This window comes from Filicampus tigris, chromosome 2 (assembly GCF_054856515.1).
Source record: "Filicampus tigris isolate MCC_2025a chromosome 2, RoL_Ftig_1.0, whole genome shotgun sequence".
Classification (NCBI taxonomy): domain Eukaryota; kingdom Metazoa; phylum Chordata; class Actinopteri; order Syngnathiformes; family Syngnathidae; genus Filicampus; species Filicampus tigris.
This window is the reverse complement of record NC_141218.1, coordinates 4,366,373-4,383,901: the sequence shown is the minus strand read 5'-3', so window position 1 is coordinate 4,383,901 and position 17,529 is coordinate 4,366,373. Positions and strand designations below refer to the sequence as shown.

Below are 17,529 nucleotides of genomic sequence, written 5' to 3'. Positions count from 1 at the left end.
CCATCCTGCTGTCATCAGGCCATAATTAGCTGGCACGCTATTCAATTTCCCACGTTTCAAAATCCTTTTTTTTCTGGATCAATATCACTCTGCAGGCTGTGAACGGCAGTGGTGCGCGGAGGGCCTTCATGCAGCTGAAGGGAGAAAGTTGGGGGGGAGGGGGGCGGGGGGGCTTGGGCGCTATCAATCAACCGGTTAAAGGAGATACTGGATGCTCCAGTTGGAGGTGGCCGCACGCTTACAAGTGCAAAGGAGATCAATCAAACAGAGTATTAGGTCAGAGAGGCAGCTTTACAACATACCTTCGCTTGTTGGTCTTCACCGTATCGACCCCCATGGAGGTGAAGACATTGTCATCGATTTTATTGTGCACGTCATACTATATGTAACTATATTTATATACATATATATATACTGTATATAACTACATATATATATATATATGTATGTATATATATATATATATATATATATATATATATATATATATACTGTATATAACTACATATATATATAACTACATATATATATAGTTTTATATATATATATATATATATATATATATATACATATACACATATATAACTATATATATATAACATACATACATATATATATATATATATATATATATATATATATATATAACTATATATATAACATACATATATATATATACACACACACACACACCACACAGACACACGTACATTTTATATATTTATATATTTTTTATTTTATATATTTTATTTTATTTTTTTCCGGATTGAAGATTGATGGACTGGCGAACCTCTGATGTTTACTGACGGAAGCGCGGTTAAAATAACATGACAGGCTGACTGAATGACAATTACAGTTTGGTTCAGCTTGAAAAAAAAATGACCGATCGACGAATGAAGGACGGGTACCCAGGTTGCTGATGGATGACGAATGACGGACCGACAAACTTAAGTAAATGCACCTCGGGATATAAGTGCAAATACAACTTCTTGGAGAAAAACAAACAACCTGTGCTTCACAACCTTATGACATCAGAATTTCTTTTTATTCATCTGTACTAACAGGCAGACGACAAACACTGTTGCACAGACGAGGAAGGGAACCCCTCTCCCTTCAAAAAATGTTTTTGGACTTATTAGACTGAGGCAGTTGCAGAGGAAGATACATGAACAGAAATACTCATTACAAACTCATCAAGGCAACAGCAGATTTTGAAGCTATTCACACAGGAAACAGCATACCAGATGTTCACAATATGGCATTCGCCGGCTGAAAGCGTCTCTCTGCGGGGGGGAATAAAATGCTCCTTTTCGGATTTTTTTTTTTTTATGTGCTTCCCGCAGAAAATGATCATTTGACGTGCAACAACAAAAACACAGCAACATACAAGTTGCGTCCAAAGTGGTTCTCCAGGAAATGTTTTTTTTCTGCAAGTAGGTGAATCACTGCACCGCCACAAGCATGGGGAAAGTTGTCAGGTATACATGACATGTTTACATATATAACATTGTTTCTGGGCCACACACTTGCACAGGCCTCAATGCAGACATTTTGCACTCACGTTCCACTAACACGAACTGGCATGCCAATGGAGGTCAGTGGAGGTGCTGTTGCAAGTGTTGCAGTAGCAGTGTGCCACCACTGTGTGGCAGCAATGAATGTTGTCCTGTGACTTCTCTTTCAGCTGTTAGGTAGCGGAAAACGTCCAAAATTCATCATGCCTGCAAAGGAGTGAGACACTAACTTCAACATGAAGAAACTTGAGGGTAATCCTATTTATGATCTTATCAAATGTGAAAGATAATACTAATTTCTGACCCTACCCCGCCCTCAAAAAACGTATCAAGAAAAATAGAACCGTATACTAAAAGTTGAAAAAACGATTACCAGAGAAAATGCATATGAATGATGGAATGCCGAATGAATAAAAAATGGAATCATGTGGAATGATATTGAAGGTGATGGAATGAAACTGAATTTGAGGATAAGCGGTTTGGATAATGTATGGATGGATATATGGAATGACGTGAAATGGTATTGAATAATACGGAATGCTGTTGGTGAAAAATGTGCAATGTCTTGGTAAAAAAAAAAAAAAAAAGGTGGAATTTTTGGTCTGTGGAGAATTTTGCACTAAAAATCATTCCGAAGATGAATGGAATGAGCCGAACATTTTGAGTTACGAATGGGAATGATGCGAACATGTTATGTTGAATGTGTCATTGGGAATTAAAGGGGGCTGTTTTGGGGTGCAAAATGTGGAATTGTGGGAAAAACGTGAATTTTTGGAATGAGAAAAATAATAGCCCGCTTGGCGTGAATTTTCGGAATATGTTAAAGTAGGCACGGTGAGAATCGGTTGAGAAATGTTGAAGAAGAAGCATGTCAAAACAGTGAGGGGGACAAACTATAATAAAGATAAAAGGTGTCAAATAACATAAGTGCTTCCAGCATTTACACAATAATAAACATAAGACGAGAATGTAAACACAGTGCAGTATTTGTGCAATATGTGCCTTTAAAGTGGCGTGGCCTAGTGAGTGACGTCAGGACTCTGTCTCCAACTATATTGTATTTGTTCCCTGTTATCGTCTTCTCCATGCTCTTTGTCACTACTTTCATTCTGTGTCTTTGTTTACCAGTTTGTCGCATTCAATCAAACAAGGGTGGTATCGTCTCCTCACCTGTTATAGGTGCACATCAAATATGCCTTCTTCCACTGCCTCTAAATCCTCCTCAGCAATTACTGGATAAAACAAAGAAGACACAAGCAATGAGGCTTATTGGTCTATCAAATTAGAAAAAAAAAAAAATAAGAGCAATGAATTGTGGGTCTTTTGTGCATTTATCTTGTCACTTTTTGTTGTGGTGGCCCGACAGCGGCGCTTAACCCGCCGACATAAAAGCCGCCAGCTGGCGGGTGCCAGAGGCGGTGCAACACTTTGGCTGGCGTCAGATGAAAAAAAAAAAAAATGAAAAAAAATATGTTGTGTCTGTGTGTTGGTGGCATCACCGCAGTGGGCCAATTACATTTCCATTGCAAATGAATCTCCATTGTTTTTAGGACTATATCTTCCAAATGCACCATATGCACAGAGGGAGAGACTAAAGCGCTGTGTGTGGCTGTTGGTGTTATGACATGAAAGAGAGGCAACGCAGCAGACGAATTCCACTTAAGCTCGGTGAGATCTTTTCCGTAAGCGTGACAGTTCCGCTCGTGACTTCATTTGAATAAGCTCATGGCGCCTTGAAAGCTTTTGCTGACGTCGCGTCGCGTCATCGTTTGTTACTTAGGTTGCTACAGAGGACTGACTGACAGATCATCCGTCCAGAAGTGAGAGTCACACGTCGCTGGCGTCGGTCAGGTGGAATCACTTTTCAGGAAACTACAACAAGTCATGGCATTTAAGTCATTGAAGCCATAAACATTGCATCTTCAATTGGCAATTCCATCAGACTGACGGATTGGAACGGGAAAATTTTGTAAAATGCCTACATCTGGAGGTTTGCATATTTGATCTTGCATGAAAAGGTTTTAGTGTGTTTTTGTACTTTTTTTAAGATGAATCACAACAGTTGGTTTCGTTAGAATACAGCAAAAGTGACTTTTCGTAGGTAAGTTTTCCAAAGAACAATCGCGAAAGGTCAACCCAAACACATTTTTTTCCAGCAAATGTTCTATGCAGGCCCACTAGTTGAAACAGGGCACTCTCATAAATATTGCGTTTGTGGAATAAGAGTTAATCCACCCGTTTTTAGCCATCTCAGGCGGCGGCCATTTTGTCACGTCTGTCTACTGAAAATGACATCACAGTTGCTCAGGGCTCAAGTTACGACCAATCGCAGCTCACCTGTTTTCTGAAGTTGAGCCGTGATTGGTCGTTACCTGAACACTGAGCAGTTGTGATGCCATTTTCAGTTGACATGAGTGACAAAATGGTCAGTCCTGAGATGTCTAAAAACGGGTGGAATAACTGTTATTCCACAAACGCAGTAGAAGGCCGTGTTTCAACTAGTGGGCCTGCATAGAACATATTCTGGAAAAAAATATGTTTGGGTCGACTTCCCCTTTAAGTCTGACTGGAGACCCCCATCCTGCCTCCTACCCCGAATCCTCTGGAATTGGCTTTATCATCGACATGAGCAGGAAAGGCAGAGGTGGAGGTCTTACCAGTGCTCTGGAGGTTAGGCGGAGGGTTGACAGGTGGCGGGAAGCTGTAAGATCTGTTCTGGAGAGCAGGCGGCGTCTCGTGGCTGATGCTCTTGGTTCTCTTCCGACACTCGACGGCCAGGCGGCTCCGACAGGCCTTGTGGCAGTTGACCCCGCAGGCTGAGTCCACAGAGGGAAGGGATGGCGGCAGGGAGAGGTGACGGAGGAGCAGCGCCGGGTGGGCAGTTCGAAGGACGGGCAGGGAGAGGCGGCGGCGGCGGCGGTGAGTCGAAGGGCGCCAGAAAGATGAGGGGCGGGGCGGAGAGAGAGGGTCAGACACGGGGACGGGCGCCGACGGCAGGAAGTTGCTGCGACACGCCATGCAGACACAAGAGCACTCGCACAAACACACGGCGAGGCCAACTGGGCCAGACAGCAACTCTGCAAACCAGGGGGAGTCTGAACCACGGGGATGGATGTTTGAACGTATCGTTCATTTGATCAATGGAAGTCATCATTTTTCAACACGTTAAAAGAATCATTTGGACTTAGCGTTGACAGCTGAATGTAACAAGAGAGGCCTCAATGTCACCAGAGGTCATTCATTCCAATTATCTCCCTGTAGATGACGCACTAGAGCTCCCAGTGCAGGCAAACCATAAAAATTGTGATTAATGGCTGTTTGGCCTCTCTGATTGATGTTATCATGTCTCACTGAGATACTGCAACAAGGTGACGCGCGTGGGCACGTTTGCGTATATCTGTCGGTCTTAGCGTCTGAGTTGATCGACTGCCTTACCTTTACACTTGTAGCCCTGCTTGTAGAAGCCCCATATCTTCAAAAGAAGAAGAGAAAGAGAAACGTTAGACTTTCTGAACCCTCAAAGCTGACTAACATTATCCATTGACCAGACAGAATTTTTGAGAGGGTTCGTGTATCGGACCTTCTGAGCTTTGTGATGTGATGATGCGCGGCGTGGGCCTCGAAATCTGGCAATTGCCAAGGATTTGAAACGAGGCTGTGAAATGGTGAAAAAGCCAGCCCTTCTCTCCGCTCTCAAACAACGGCCCGCTCAACTGTCAACGGTCAATCTACTACAGCCTGAAAAAAATGGGTTCCACATAAATGTATCTGCCTGTAAGCCGCTGGTGACTGAAACATATCCCACCGGTATATTTTTGTTTCTCTGTGGCATGCACACACTCAGGACAATGAGGCACTCCACACTCTAAAAACAGTTGGGTTAAAAATAACACAATTTGGGGTGAAAAAATGACCGATCCACTACTTGGGTCAATTTGACCCAACTTTCTGGGTAGTTTTGTACAAAACAACCCCAAAAACCAGGCTGTTTTGTACAAAATAACACAAGAAAGTGGGTCAAATTGACCCAATTTGTGGATTGGTCCATTTTTTACCCCAAATGGTGTTATTTTTAACTCAACTGTTTTTAGAGTGTAAAGTACAAGCAGACTATCGGAAGTGAAGATGCATTTTCGGGGTTGAGCAAAGCTAACTAGCTAACTTTCACCTAGTTTTATAGTGAGGTAGGGGTGAAATTTTAGCCCCCAAAAAAGTCCACAATTCAGAACTACCTGGTTCTCAGTATTTGCCAATGCTTCTGGCCATGGAGCACCTTTCCCAATCAACAGCCAGCCCTCCCCACCCTCACCCCTTGGACTCAGAAGTTCCGCGCAGATCATTTCTATAGATATAACCGTATAACATCAAACGCGTTTCAAATGCTTTTTCTGACATCAAATGCGTTTGAAGTTAGGGCAAGACTTGGAATTGGAACCTACGGTTAAGGAACTACTGAGAGTTGCGGTTAGGGACGCCATCTTGATACCCTGAATTGATCTGAGAGTGCTAAACAGCGGCGGGGAAAGAGGGCAAAAATGTATAAACGCACATTGAAGCAGAACATGAAGCGCGGCATGAGAAAGGAGCTCGACGGAGGCAGGCGACATCAAGAGGGATGCCGGAGGGGAGGCACTGGCGCACGCGGCGGGGGGAACAATGACATAAAAGCCAGATCACACACAGCCTCTGGAACATCTGAGGTGGCAGAAAATATCCTGACCTCTTCACAACACTTTGACAACACACACAGACACAAACACACACACAGTGGGCAACAAAGTGAGGAGGGTTAGCTCCGGCTACACCGACTGACCTTATTTGGCTACACCAACTCTTATTTATGTCATTAATATTGCATTGTAAAAATTCCTCACAGCACTTTGTGCTTTAAAAGAGAAAAAAAAAAAAAAAAAAGTCGTTTAAGCGTGAATGCCTTTTATCTTTTCCTCGCAGGGACAAACATGAAGCGCCATTTTGTTCCTCGGCTTCCTGAATCGTTTGTTGCGCCGCGCGTTGTGCAGACGGACGATAAGATGTTCTCCTCAATTGCTTCCGCTCGCCATCTGTGCCGTTCATTTCATTGCAAGTATTTTTAGTGGCGTGGAAATGCGCTGCCGCGCGACACGACGCGTACGGCAACTCAAAGTGGTTGCAGACGATGTCACGCGGACACAGACGTGCAATAATTATCGCCGTTTGGCCAAGAGGAAAGCATGCTGAGGAGGATGCGCCGCTGACTTGTCCTTTGGGTCCTTATCTCGCCCCGCTTCTGTTTTGGGAACCGCAGTCTCCTTCTGGCTTTTGCACGGCAAATCCAAAATATGCCCTTTTATAATACAATGTTCTTGTTGTAGCCCACTCATATCTACGGGGAATGTCAAGGGCCACACACACACACACACACACACACACATCATCACACACAATTATCTTTCCTTCCCGGGGTTGTGGCTGTGGATTTGAATAATTGGCCCTGAGCTGACCTGGCAGCAGATGAGCGTGGGGTCTTTGCAGCTCTGTTACTGCCGCGCGAGCTTAAGGAGGCTTATTTTTTTTACGAAATGGAGAACAACGAATTGGAAAGCTGGCAATGATAGAAAGCGCGCAAAAGGAGAGGTGTCAGTGAGTCATTTCCAATCGATAATAATATCTTACAAAGCCGGCGCAGTGCTCGCAGAAGGTGGGCTTGACGTAGGTGGCCTCGGCAAAGGTGTGGATGAAGCCCATCTTGCAGTTGAGAAGCGAGCTGGCCCTGGTGAAGTACTCGATCATCTCCTCTTTGCTGATTTTGCCGTCCCTGCGAATGGAGGCGCGCGGGCACCGCTAGCGTTAGCGCTCCCTCGGTTTCCGCCGCCTGCCCGCGTTTCCGATGAAACGAGCCCTCACTGGTTCTTGTCCAGTTCTCCGAACTTGCTGAGGTAGGGAAAGTTGTTCCTGATGGCCTCGAACTCTTCCTTGGATATGTGGCCGTCGCCGTCCGTGTCGAAGTTCTTGAAGACGGACTGCGCGCAGGCAGCAGGAGGGTTGGAAGAGTTGATGACCCAAGCGAAGGTGATACGTTTTTCAGGACTTTTCATTACCTCCACCATTTTCTCGATGTGCTTCTTGATGACCGTTGGGTCGGCGTTGGGCTTCACCGACACGGCCCACTCATCGATCACGGTGGACTTGGGGTCAGGGGCTGGAGCGGGGCTGGAGCTCTGCTGCAAACACAAACTTCAAAGTGACTTTTCCACACTCTGCGAGCAGGACTGTCGTTTCTTACCGCTGACTTGCGAGGTTCCCTCTGCAAAGACATTTGGTAGATCTCTTCCTCTGTGTGATACTGGTCCAGAGATACCTGTGCACATCTCCGCTTATGAGAACCTGACAACGGCAAATGACGGCTTTTTGGTTCCCTGCATCTCCGGCACCCACCGTCAACAGGTTGAGCAGATCCGTGTTGGCGTCCACGTTGGGCGGCGTGTTCTGTATCGTTGCCAGTTCCTGCAAGATGACGTAGAGCTGTTGGCTCTTGGCCAGGTTGACCCGCGTCTTCCCCTTGTCGGTCCAGTCGGGCAGCGCCACATGCACGGCGATCAGATCCTTTAGGTGCACGCCAAGGATGGGGAATCGGAAGCCGGAGCTTTCCGAGAAGCGCTTGCGGTACTGGCTGTAGTTGCCGCATGACGTCACCAGCTCGATGAGACTGTTGAAAACCTGGGGAAAAGGATGGAGAGCTGTTAAAAGTGGCGCCGGCATCATACATCCGGGGGGGGGGGGGCTGCCCAATCTGGTGGGGCCTATCAAACGACCAGCAAAGCAAATCGGCGGAGCTTCAGTCAGGCGCACCTTGTTGGTTTCGGCACTGACGTGCGCTTGCGTGTCTTTGAGGCGCGAGATGGAGCTGTTGCTGAGACCGCCCACCACGGCCATGAGTGTGTTGAAGTTCTGCAGTTGCAGCAGTTTCTGTTGACGAGTAAAAGTCAACAAAGGTTGAGTGCAGTTTCTTCAATAAGGGATTGAAAGGACTAATTAGGAGCAGGCGGGGTGACAGCCACACACCAAAAAAAAAAAAAAAAAAAAAAAAGGTAAGGCACAGTTAGCGCTTTGACCGGGTGGCATCAAAGTTGTGACGAGTTGTGAATGGCCCTCTGCAGGGAGCCCTGATGCCCTTCAGCCTGCGTGGCGTCACCCTGCAAAATCGATCCGGTCGCAGCTGTGTGGGAGGGCCGCCTGAGGGGGATCAACTCATTCAGGTCGCCCGTTTGCAATCAGCTGCTCAAGCAGAGTGGAAGCAGTCCGCTGTTCAAACGTGGACCAAACACTCTAAAAACAGTTGGGTTCAAAATAACACAATTTTGGGTCAAAAATGGACCGATCCACTACTTTCTTGCCTTGTTTTGGACAAAACAGTCCAATTTTTGGGGGGTGTTTTTATGCAAAACTACCCATTTTTGTGGTGGATCGGTCCATTTTTGACCCAAAATTGTGTTCTTTTTAACTGCTAACTGTAGAGTGAAAGAATGATCCATTTAAAAGAGATTGTATTCGCCCTTGTACCATTTGCAAAATATACTCCTGATTGGAGTATGTGTTCAAAAGCTGTTTGCACCAAATTAAATGAGTTGTCACGTGCCCTTCGCAGGCAACACGGCAACTGCACCCCGGGGGAGGGGGGGGGGGGGACAGAGAAATGTTCAGGCTGTCATCATTGCCATTTGTGCTGCCTCCTGTTCAAATGAAATCAGCTCCAGCAGCATTTTTTTTCCCAGCGTGAGCTCCACCAAACTTGGGAGGGCTTTTAAACTGCAGGGCTATTAACACAATGTGGGATACCTCATGGTCTCATGCATTGCAGTTCTGGAACATCATTAACGTCAGACGAGGAGGAAGACAATAAGGCAGGAAGAGCAGATGGCCCAATCAGATGACTCGACCAGAGGAAAAGATAGCATCGGCTGGAAGCAACATCACTCCCAACAAAGCTAAGGGGATAGCTCTGCGCTGAAAAGATGACGTGGTTCCACCTTTTAAGCAGCACCATATAAGGCAGCGGTATGAGAATGTTGGCAATAGCGGACTCACTGATCGGTAAGTGACCCAAAAGGTTTAGGAGGCGTGTGCAAAAGGAGGACTAGTCAATAAAAGAAGGAAAGACGTACCTGCGCCACTCTGATAAAGTGCGAGATGACCGAGGCTCTTTGAGGCGCCGTGGGCTTACTGAGCACCATGAGCTGGATCCACTGGGAGACGCTGTTGAAGAGCGTAATGAAGCGCTCCAGCACGGGGTTGTCCACCGTGCAGCCGTGCATCACAAAGCTGTGGTAGTCCTGAAACTAAAAAACGCCGGCGCAATTGGAATCCATCGCACATGAACAATTCCACCTCGTCGCGATGGGCCTACTGACCAAAATCTTGCAGAAGGATTTGTACTCCAAGTAGGTCAGGTGCTCAGCCAGTTCGCAGGAGTCAAGGTGGTCAAAGAGCAAGGACATTTTTCTCTTTTTGGACACGGACGGGACACGCTGAGTCACCTGGCGCTTCCATTCATAAGATGGCCTAAGGGCAACCACCAGGGTTTAATGCAACGACAAAAGATGGAAAGCAAAGATAGATGGTGAGAAGCGAGCGGTACAGAGTAGGGCTGTGCTATGAATCGAAATTCAATCACAATTACAATTATTACACTCCACGGTTACAAAATTGGCATTATCATAAAAATGATTATTAATATACATTTATATCCAATGCCCTATATTTTTTTACACAAGGAAATCGTAGTTGAATTGCGCCTTTTTTTTTAAATTTCATATCAAAGCAGAAGTCAACGCAAACATATTTTTTTCAAGAATATGTTCTATGCAAGCCCACAAGTTGAAACAGGGCATTCTGATAAATATTGCACTTGTGGAAGAATAGTTAATCCACTCGTTTTTTGCCATCTCCGGGGGCGGCCATTTTGTCTTCTGTCAACTGAAAATGACATCACAACTGCTCACAACGACCAATCACGGCTCAGATTCAGAAAACAGGTCAGCCAGTTGTCATGTCATTTTCAGTTGACAGAAGACAAAATGGCCGCCCCCAGAGATGGCCAAAAACGTGTGCATTTTGCTGTTCAACTTATGTTCCACATTTTGTTTGTCCCAAAAGGAACTTACATAATTATAGTGTTTCAAAGAAATTTATTTGTCGTTATATTTTTTACGTTTAAACATTTTCTTGTTTTATACCAAAAAAGAAATGATCGTTTTGAATAATCATGATTTCAGTTATTACCAAAATAATCGTGATTAATATTTTGTTCCATAATCGAGCAGCCCTAATACAGAGCGTCAATGTTGCTTGCTGTTTTTGTCCGTCTCTGCTACATTTGCTCTACGCTCATCCTCAAGGACCATTAAAGGGCCGCTGAGGTTGCGCCAGAAGTTTCATGAGCTTTTACGAGCCAAGAACGATAAAAGAAAAGCGACAGGCGGACGGAGAATTTTCGGCGCTTACACGCTCTCAATGTCAATGAGCTGGCTCTGCCGTTCGTTGCCCTCGGTGCTTAGCAGGTCCTTAAAACCTTTCATCTGCTCGGCAAGCTCCGGGTTCAGATTGAACTCGGCGGGAAACTCCGAGATCCAATACCTGTCAAGCGTGAACACCGTGTGACTCTTTTGCGGCGACTACGATTGGCGTCAATGAAAGATTCTTTATTACTTGACAAGGTGGCATATTCTGCTTCGACGCTCTGGCGTGCAGCCCTCCTCTTGACATCTGACAAAAGAGTCAAGGAGAAACCTGCAACACTTAAAGCTTTTCTGCTTTCTCGATATTTTGACAACCACTTCAAAATGAAGGATACTTGTGCACCAACTTGGCAGCCATGTCGGTCGATGGGATGTACCAAGGGTGCATCATGAGGAACATACGCACCAGGGAAGGGTCCACCAACACCCCCTTCTCATCTGAAGAAAAAAAAAAAAAACGAATTAATCCTTTTGTTCACAACAAAGAACGTCAACAATGAAATGGCTGAAACGACAAACCAAAGGCTCGGATGCACGCCTCCACCAAGTCGTCCACTGTGGTGGACTGCTCACACGTGGAGGGCTCCATAAGCGGCCCCCGCCTCAGTTCCTTCCCAGATGGCTCACGGGCTGTCTCACGCTATACACAAAAAGAGGGTTTAATAGTTTTGGCTTTTTCATGACAGTTACTTTTTACTTTGTTTTGATGGGTTGTTTTTTTTTATTCAGCTGTTTTTAATTTGTTTTCAGAGCAGGTTTGTTAGCTTTAATTTGTTTAGTTTTTTTTTTTATTCAATTTAGTATTCATTTTAGTTTTATCTTAATATATGGAGTATTTGTCAAGTGTGAGACAAAAAAAAGTAATTAAGTGTGACAAAAATGACAATTCTCAAGCGAATGTTTGACTTTCCTTCTCGTGTTTGGATGCAAAATGAACACCAAAAGCTCATGTAAGATATAAATGAACAAAGACAAAAACCTTGCCTTGCCAATAATTATAGTTAGTTTTAGTTTGTTTGATTAGATGTAGTTTCAGTTCGTTTTTCTTTTTTTTTTTTAAAAAAAAAAGCATTTTCGTCTGTATTGCATTTGGTTGCATTTTACTTTTTCGTTATTCCGTTAGTTTTCGCTAACTATAAACAACGGTGGTCGCGTGGCCACGTTTACGTTAACCTCATAGTGGCTCATCAGGAAGAACTGATCGCCACCAGACCCACTGACAGGAAAACCACACTCCTATTATCGTCTCGCTCCAACGCAACTGTGGCACACAGCACAAGTATTCAAACGTCAGATCAGCAAAGTTGCGCACACTGCTTTGCTGCAACAGTATGTCGGGGAAACATGTGCAGGTATGCTATGCTAGTCTTTCTAGTACAAGAGGACGAAACCATGGCGACCACAACCACAGTGTCAGTCCTCAATATCCTCTCTTTGTTTTCGTGAGGTGACAACGCAACGACAACGCCCCCCCGCCCCTCCCGTTTCTGCACATGTGTGTGTGCGTGTGGCGCAATGAAAGCTTCCACTGTGCCATCTCTTGCTGCAGTGGGCGGACACACTCAATTACAGGCTTCACCGGCTCCCGGCCTCGCGCACGTACACACGTGCACGCCTCTGTGGCCAAATCGTTAAAGGGAAGAGCTTTTTATCCTACAAGAGACAATAAACTCACATGCTCCACAGAACGATTTAATAGACTCCCGAGGTAACTGAGTGTACCTTTTTGGAGTCGGTTGTGTGTTCCCAAGTGCCAAAAATAGGGGTAGGTATGATAAATGGATTCAGCAACTTTTCAAAACAGGAAATCAATCATCCAGATTTATCATATAGTCGCGTGGTGCATGAAAAGATGTATTGTCTGTATTGTTCTTTTCAAAGTCAATAAAAAGAGGCTGCAAAGTGTCAGCGCCTCGGCGGTCAGGTCACTGCTGCGACAGTTGATCTGAGCTGAAATTTGGCAACGGTTCCACTGAACAAGCTGTCCTAAAAATGAGGGCACCGGTCAAACCTCTTCATGCGGCATTTCATATATTTTCCCTCAGTCGCTGTGGTCGGGCCGTGCCAGGCTGCACCCACTGGGGGAGCTTTTGTGTCATGCGTGGTTGCCTGGTGATGGCGAGTCAAGCCCTCCGATCCGGTAGATTATAGAGCGCGGCGGGATGGGGAGTAAAGGCAGCTTGACAGGTTCTGTTCTGGCTGTGCACCATCTGCGACGTGGCTGGAAAATGTCACCCCACCTCTGCTTTGCTGCCTTTGCCCAAAAATACTTTTCCATCAGTTTGTATACCCTTCCCTAAAGAGCGCAGCAACGACAGATCGAAACTAGCGTTGAGTGATGACCCAGAATGGGCTCATTTCCATTGCTTGTAAATACCTTGAGCGATGCACGCTCATGTGTGCAGCTATTGATTTGCCTCAACTCCCTCTGGGCCGCCCCCTTCAATTCCAACGGTGAGCTTCTCGCGGGTGTTGGATGACGAAGACGTTCAGTATGCAGAGGTGGGTATTTTACTACATTTTGCTGGTCCATCATTTGTCAGTCCGTCATTTTTCGCGACGAACCGAATCATAGCAGTCAGTTGCTCAGTCCGTTAGTCAGTCCGTCAGTTATGCCCGTCAGGTAGTCCGTCAGAAGTCTGTCGGTCCGTCAGCACACCTCCACACCCCCAGATAACAATCAGCAAAACGGGCATCCGTCAGTGAGTATTTCACGGGCTATAAGAAGCACCTTTATTTAAGCCGCACCTACTCTATTTAAAAAAAAAAAAAAAAAAACTTATACAAGCCACACCTTTATATAAGCCACACCTATCTATGTTGAAAAAGTTGATATTTACTGCATTTATGTATGTAGCTAGCCTGAAAAGGCAGGCCTGGCCTGTTGAGTGACGTGGAAATCAGCAAGTGAGGACGTATAAAGGGCTGGCTATTTACTGACTTGAGCTTTCGCCGCCGTGCATGCATCGTAACGGCATCAGTTGAGGCCATCAGCGGGTCAGCAAGAATATGCTTGTTTACTGTATTTTTTTTTACCGTTCTACAATTCATTCTAACTAGCAGTGGTAGGCTATTTTCAATTAGAACATGATGTTTCATTTACCAGTCTTGCGACATTCCAAAATCTAGCTCAGGCCTACAAATCCAGAGTGTGAAGCCTGTGATAATGTGATGCTAACAATGGACAACTGTGTCAGGTTCTGCACCGCTTTTTTTTTTTTCGCTTCCTGCGCAAACTTTTGTCCTTTAACCAGATGTGACCGTTTGCCCCACAACAAACACAGGAAAGGTGTGCCTTATGTGTGTGTGTGTGTTGACACACTAAGAATGGATGCAATGTAAAGACTTGCGTTCTCACTTCCTCTTTTTGATCACACAATTTCCTTTGTGAAACTTCGACTGCACCGGGAGTCTAAGAACAAACTTGAAATATGCAATTGCACATAAGGTTTTTTTTTTTGGGTTTTTTTGTGTTACTCTGTTCAACATTTCAGTCATCTTTTGCTTGCTTTGCAATGCTCAAACCATAAATGCCACTTCCTGTTTCTGCTGGCATCCACAAATTCCACATACAGATCTGAGCGGAAATGTTCGCCGTTGCCTTTTTTGACAGCCATTAAGAGTTATGGATCCCAGGTGAATTGCAAAGCGGGCCGGTGGCGGCTTTGCTTATCTTAGTTCCTGTGTTTCCTCACCATTTTATGCTTGGCTAAGCTCCTGCAGTCATCACAGAGTGAGACAAATCTCTCGGAACGTGTTGTTTTTAATGTTTCGTGCACATCAAACGCGACAGTTTTATGTTCATCTGCATGTAACAAGCTAGGAAACTGTTGAACCGCACTTCATTTCTTCCTCACTGTAAAAAAATACTGACTGCCATTTAAGGCAACTATGTTAGCACAACAAAGCGGGCAAGTTATTTGCTCCCGACAAGTTGTTGACTTGTTTTTACTTAACTTTCTTTAACTCGTTCACTGCCAGATATTTTCAGGCCCTCTTTTACCCTAACGTTTGAAAAATTTTGAAAAAAATACAAGTAAATTCCTGGGATTGAATGGCTGGACTGTGAAAAGACAAATAAATTCGTCCATGGCAGTGAGTGAGTTAAAGGGGAAGTCAACCCAAACATTCTTTTCAAGAATATGTTCTATGCAAGCCCACTAGTTGAAACAAGGCATTCTGATAAATATTCTCGTTTGTGGAATAAGAGTTAATCCACACGTTTTTTGCCATCTCTGGGGGCGGCCATTTTGTCACTTCTGAAAATGACATCACAACTGCTAAGGGCGCGGGTAACGACCAATGACGCCTGACCTGTTTTCTGAAGCTGAGCCGTGATTGGTCGTTACCTGAGCCCTGAGCAGTTGTGATGTCATTTTCAGTCAACAAATGTGACAAAATGGCCGCCCCCTGAGATGGCTAAAAAGGGGTGGACTTTGCTGCTTAACACAATATTAATCAGAATGCTGTGTTTCAACTAGTGGGCCTGCTGGGAACATATTCTTGAAAAAAATGTGTTTGGGTTGATTTCCCCTTTAAGTTTTTAACTTTAACAATACAAGAGACAATTACGTCTGTAAACTGTTGTTTCGGGAAAGCCAATTTCCCGCAAATCTTACAATATTTAGTTGAGCTCGCCAATTTAGAATTTGATTGAAGTTTGGTGAATTGAATTTTTTTTTTTACATTGCTGCATTTGGTTTTACAGCCGTCCTTCTGGGCTACTTCTTTTGTTTTCTCTGAATTCTTAGTTTCATTTCACCCTAACCCACCTGCTTGGCGCCTGAAAGATTGTTTCAGCTCCGGTTAATTCCTGTTTATGTTCTCTGACATTATAAACTGAGCCGACCACAAACCCCAGAATTGCCAGCCATCGAACTTTCGCACCACAAGGCGTGAGACTTTTCTGAGTTCACTGAACTCAGAGTGTGCTATTCCAGCCATCCAGCAATTAGACACATCCTTCTTTTCCACGGCTTGATTTTGTGGCTCTCTTTGTTTCCCCCGCCTTGTTTACGGTGAGGAGGCGGAGTGCCTTGATAAAACGATTCCACAGCCTGTGCCTTTTTGACGAAAGGCGGAATGAAAGGGAAAGATCCCATAAGGTCAAGGAATGAGCTGATTGTGTCTCATGTCTGCCTCCTATCCTCTCTTCCTCCTCCTCGAGTATTTTCTGGCATCAAGCGGCAGCCCTTCAACAATGGAGCCAATTAGGGCCCGAGCATCTGATAAGTGCAACGTGAATGCAGGTGGAAGCGGAGGAGGTGAGCCGGAGGCTGTTCATGTTAATATCAAGGATGGCCTGGAGTAATTGCACTGCAGCACTCGACGGGGGGGAAGACAAAACGACAAGTGGCGACGGCATCGCTTCAGATATATTGAGATCTCATAGATGGAAATTCTTCATTAAATACATTTGGGATTGATTCATTTGTCTCTGCCAGATGAGTTACAGTATGATGATATCTGGCCTCATTTTGCTCATTAAGCATCCTCCAAAATAGGAACATCTTGTAAATAAAATGCAGAAATGGGTCTTTTTTTCTATTTTTTTTATGCCTCCTGACATCTGCTAAGACTTTAAGACTGCAGATTAGTGCTTAAATCCCACTGCTTGGACTCCAAGAAACACACGTGCATACATTTGTGAGGCAAGATGTTGCAAGGGAAGCAATCATCAGGCCTGGCACCCAAATATCCTTTTCAATCCAGACTGGGTCAAGACACCTGCAGCCTGCTTCACGGAGCGGTCATGAGGGTGCATGCAAGGGATGCCGAATAACTTACAAAGGAATTCCCAAACATGCAAGTCACTTTTTGAGGGCCAAGCATTCCTCCAGCCTCTCGAGTATACGCGGTGGCAACTGTGCACCAATCGGGCTGTTGAGATAAATGTAGCACGACTGGTTGATGAATGAAGCAGTCTGCTTCATTAGGCACCATTGCAGGTGCTTATTAAAGCCACAATTTCTTCCCGCTGTAACTGATGCTGCAGCTTCAATTCGGTAAACCGCCGCATACACTTGACAGTCTGCTTAGAGCCAAAAGTGACAAGAAAGAAAGAAAAGAAAGAAACGTGGTGCACATTTTCTTACCTTTACAAGAGGACGGTTCCCATGCCCTTCGCATGCAGCTGGAACACTGACACCCACTGCGAAGTGAGCAGGGACATTAGCTATCCCCTCCCACAAAACAAAACAAAAAAACCCGATATGGTCTTCTAGTAAAAGACGCTTGAAATGACAACTTCTCAGAAGTCCCAGCAGCGTGTGTTTTTAAATTGCCAAAGTAGACATTGTTCCATGTGACTGCCTGCTGACCCTTCGTATAAAACGCATCGAGTACTCAGGAGGACGCGTGTCGATGGTTGTAGTCATCTGGTCAGCATGCCAGGTCCTCTCCTCCAGCTGTGCGGCTCGCACTGCAGCTTCGCGGTCCCGCCTCTTGGCGGCGTCACGGCAACGCCGCACGCTAAGCAGCCACTGCGTGCTTGTGCGTCACGTGCCGCCGTCAAGCTC

At 45.1% G+C, this 17,529-nt stretch overlaps 1 protein-coding gene across 4 annotated transcripts; it reads right to left on the bottom strand.

Moving 5' to 3' along the window:
• Positions 1 to 769: 769 nt before the first annotated feature.
• On the bottom strand, positions 770 to 17,450 carry LOC147150977 (RAS guanyl-releasing protein 2). Of its 4 annotated transcripts, none has more exons than XM_086016580.1 (17): positions 17,107 to 17,450; positions 11,531 to 11,651; positions 11,347 to 11,449; positions 11,202 to 11,258; positions 10,998 to 11,129; positions 9,905 to 10,055; positions 9,659 to 9,832; positions 8,346 to 8,462; positions 7,932 to 8,213; positions 7,780 to 7,854; positions 7,595 to 7,717; positions 7,401 to 7,516; positions 7,170 to 7,311; positions 4,950 to 4,986; positions 4,172 to 4,591; positions 2,685 to 2,746; positions 770 to 1,721 (listed from the first exon to the last, which is right to left on the bottom strand). In XM_086016580.1, the coding sequence occupies exons 2-16, from the start codon at positions 11,598 to 11,600 to the stop codon at positions 2,688 to 2,690; spliced, it is 2,058 nt and encodes a 685-aa protein (XP_085872706.1). In that variant the 5' UTR covers positions 11,601 to 11,651; positions 17,107 to 17,450; the 3' UTR covers positions 770 to 1,721; positions 2,685 to 2,687. The 4 variants fall into 4 exon arrangements, with proteins under 4 accessions (XP_085872706.1, XP_085872725.1, XP_085872716.1 ...); XM_086016599.1 differs by having other exon boundaries at positions 4,172 to 4,330; XM_086016590.1 differs by having other exon boundaries at positions 7,595 to 7,714.
• Between the last annotated feature and the right edge of the window lie 79 nt (positions 17,451 to 17,529).

Excerpts from the sequence above, each read along its gene's own strand:
- LOC147150977 (XM_086016580.1), bottom strand. The coding sequence starts at position 11,600 with ATGGAGCCCTCCACGTGTGAGCAGTCCACCACAGTGGACGACTTGGTG. Across the intron at positions 8,463-9,658 it reads ACTTTATCAGAGTGGCGCAG|AAACTGCTGCAACTGCAGAA; the intron begins GTACGTCTTTCC and ends ACTCGTCAACAG. Across the intron at positions 8,214-8,345 it reads TCAGTGCCGAAACCAACAAG|GTTTTCAACAGTCTCATCGA; the intron begins GTGCGCCTGACT and ends CCTTTTCCCCAG.